This window comes from Coregonus clupeaformis, chromosome 35 (assembly GCF_020615455.1).
Source record: "Coregonus clupeaformis isolate EN_2021a chromosome 35, ASM2061545v1, whole genome shotgun sequence".
Classification (NCBI taxonomy): domain Eukaryota; kingdom Metazoa; phylum Chordata; class Actinopteri; order Salmoniformes; family Salmonidae; genus Coregonus; species Coregonus clupeaformis.
In genome coordinates this window covers 30160152-30163525 of record NC_059226.1, presented here as the reverse complement: position 1 = coordinate 30163525, position 3374 = coordinate 30160152, and the positions used below count along the sequence as shown (strand labels likewise).

The window sequence follows — 3374 nt, the reverse complement described above, 5'->3', positions numbered from 1 at the left end:
AGGTCGAATCATGACGACGTCAGTGATCTTCAGGTCGTAGCTCTAGAAAGAGGCCCGAGTTCCCGACTTATAATACTGAGTTGAATGACCGTTAAAAACGTATTTTCCCAGTTGGAGCTAATTTATTCCTGACTTCTCAGTGGTCTTGAACATACTGAAGTCAGATTTCCCAGTTCCGCGTTAACAGTTGTTTTGAGCGTGGCAGAAACCATGCTGGATTGACAGCATGGCCAATGTTGAATGTTTATCATTTTAAGTTTGGAAAAGAGACCCTTAAACTCAGAATTGGAACCACACACCCACTCCACTGAATAGCATGCTAGTGATCGCTTTGCAATGCTTGCAGTTAGCCACTGTTTCCTTCCAAACCACTCATTGTTGAATTTGTGATTTCCAAGTTGTTGTGTAATGTTTATGTCCAATGGCCGATGAGCACTGATACGTTTTATCTATAATTTCTCTTCATTATTTCTCTTCATATGACAAGGATTAAAAAGGATTTGCCAGTAGATTGTCGACTTGATTCATTATGATGACTGCTAGCTAAGATTTTGAAAGTATGATGTTGACATGATCAGTCCAATCAAAGCTACTGTAGATATAACGTGATTTGACGTAATTTTATCTGTGGCCAATGACCTTGATCCTTCTTGGATGGGCACTTCTAATGTAACTCTATGGCAGCACCCAAGGGGCTTGAATTTTCGAGCTCTAACCTTAGATTTGGAGGTGATGTAGTGTCCCCATGAGTGACAGAATACTGAGCCAATCACGGCACAGCTAGAGAACATTACCAACCCTTACGCTCCGTATTTTCTGCTGGCTGCCCCACCACCACAGAAAGCACTGAGCTAGGCTGAAACACCTGCATTTTGGAGCTGCCTTACCCAAGAAAGCAAAAATTAGACCATGTTTGTATGGAGGCTTTATTAACTCAAAGATTTTTTATTGATTTTTATATTGTTTGCAAACTGATATATGACATGTATTAATAACCCCCCTTTGGTTGGTGGACCATTCTTGATACACACAGGAAACTGTTGAGCATGAAAAACACAGAAGAATTTCAGTTCTTGACACAAACCGCCTGGCACCTACTACCATACCACTTTCAAAGGCACTTACATCTTTTGTCTTGCCCATTCACCATCTGAATGGCACACATACACAATCCATGTCTCAATTGTCTCAAGGCTTGAAAATCCTTATTTAACCTGTCTCCTCCCCTTCATCTACACTGACTGAAGTGGATTTAACAAGTGACATCAATAAGGGATCATAGCTTTCACCTGGATTCACCTGGTCAGTCTATGTCATGTAAATATACTCATTGTTTTGTATCCATATCCAAAATCAATAGTGGAAGATATTAATGTCTTTTGGACTGCAGTCGGTATAATGTTATAGACCATCAGGAAGTCAACAAGTTCTTTATCTTTCTGTGTCTTCTCCCCTCTTTTATTGTGTCTTACATCTCTGACTGACAATGGTCTTGAGGTCAGACCAGGTGAGGTGTGGTGGGGCTGATGTAGGATCTGCTGAGCTGCTTTCCACACCTGCTGTTGAACCAACAACAAAATGTGTAAGTACAATGTATTTTTACATTCCATTCTTTATCGTTTACACACATTGAGAAAATACTGGCAGACAAACAGTATATATTGTTAATCACATAAAACAACTTTTTCAGTGAGTACTGTAGGTATAGTATAGTGTTTTACTCACTGTCTGATTTCTCCTCTGTGTATCTCCTCCTCCCTCTCTGCTGTCTCGTGGACTCCTCTGTGGCCTCCTCTCCCTCCCCTTGCACCTCCTCTGTCTCCTCCTCCATCTCCAGCTCTCTCAAAGCCTCCCTGACCCTCCTCAGATCATCCTCTCTCTCCCTGTCCTCTTCCTGGTGCCTCCTCTCCTCCTCCTCCTCCTTCTCCCTGGCCTCCTCCAGTATCTCCTCGCTGGAAAGCAACTCACCTCTGTTCTTGGCCACCATGTTGTCCAGCTTCTCCAGTAGCTCTGCCACGGCATCGTGGCCCTTCCTGGGCCTCCCATACAGGGCATGATAGCGGCCCCCGCATCGCTCCACCAGGCCCCAGAGCTCCTCGCTCTCCTCCACCTCCTCCTCCAGGGTGGAGTCCTTCAGCCGCCCTCCCTTCACAGTGAACAGCACCACGGTATGCCCCCATGTCCGCTCCCCCAACAGCTCCACATGCTCCTCAGCCGCCTGCCGCTCCCGTCTGGTGAAGGTGAAGGAGAGGGGCACCACCAGGAGCACGGCGTGGGGGCCAGGCTGGCACAGCGACACGCCCCGGACGATCTCCCTCCGGACCCCCAGAGAGGAGCCCCTGGAGGGGAACCACTCCCAACCAGGCGTGTCCACCACCGTCACTTGCCTCTCGGCCACCTCGCCTTGCCGCCTTACAGCCTCCCTAGTTCTCACCCCCACTGTGTCAAACACCCCTCTGCCCAGGATGGCGTTGCCCACAGCACTCTTCCCTGCCTCTCTCTCTCCGATCAGGATTATTCGCAACCCTGAGACCACAGAAAAAGGGGCTGCTTGGCCTGTAAAAAGCATCGTACCACCCTAAATGAATATACAGAATAACACAATTCAATTGTATTTAATTTTCACCTCCTGTTTCTTGTACGCCAGGATTGATCAAAAACTGACCTGGTTGAGAATCTGAGGAGCTTCCAGTTTCTTCCATTTCCACCATGACCTCCTCTGAATCCATACTGAATCCACTGGTCATCATACTTGTATGATAACACAACCAGTGCCTTCTAAAAGCTACTTCAAACTTGTCCACTTTCATCAGATCTGAAAGTATACGGTAGCTATTTTGTTAAAGGAAGAAAATCTTCCTTAGTCCTCTCTCCTCCCGGGACATCTTGTTGTCTAGATGGCTTATAGTCGATAGCCACCCTCTGCTTTACGGACCCTTTTACTGTCCGAGGGATCCAAAGTTCACAGTGGGACTGCCTACATGTTCATCCAGCTAGATAACACTACCTTGGCAGGAAACAACAGTCTGGCTGTGACAATGCCCCAAGCGATACTGTATGGGAACACAGCTTCTTTATTGTGCCTGAAGAAGACCTAACACTTTTGGACACTTTTGGAGATAAGGGAAATGGTCTTGATGAGTTAGGAGTTATTTCTGGACAGGGCCCTGGAGATAATGAAACAGACTCACTTATCAGTAGTAGTAGTACCACACATATCTCTGGCAAACAAGATTAAATGTGAAAGCTCCTCCTTAGTAATGAATGAAAGTCATATTTAGTTGACATTATCTGTTTGATTGTTGAAGATCCTTCACCAACAGCAACATAAAGTGCCTTCAGAAAGTATTCCCACCCCTTATCTTGTTCCACAT

At 45.8% G+C, this 3374-nt stretch overlaps 1 protein-coding gene across 1 annotated transcript; it reads right to left on the bottom strand.

The window, feature by feature from the left end:
• Nucleotides 1–1842: 1842 nt before the first annotated feature.
• Nucleotides 1843–2747, bottom strand: LOC121551766 (GTPase IMAP family member 4-like). Its single transcript, XM_041864497.1, has 3 exons — nt 2666–2747; nt 1969–2526; nt 1843–1853 (listed from the first exon to the last, which is right to left on the bottom strand). The coding sequence occupies exons 1-3, from the start codon at nt 2745–2747 to the stop codon at nt 1843–1845; spliced, it is 651 nt and encodes a 216-aa protein (XP_041720431.1).
• Nucleotides 2748–3374: the final 627 nt, after the last annotated feature.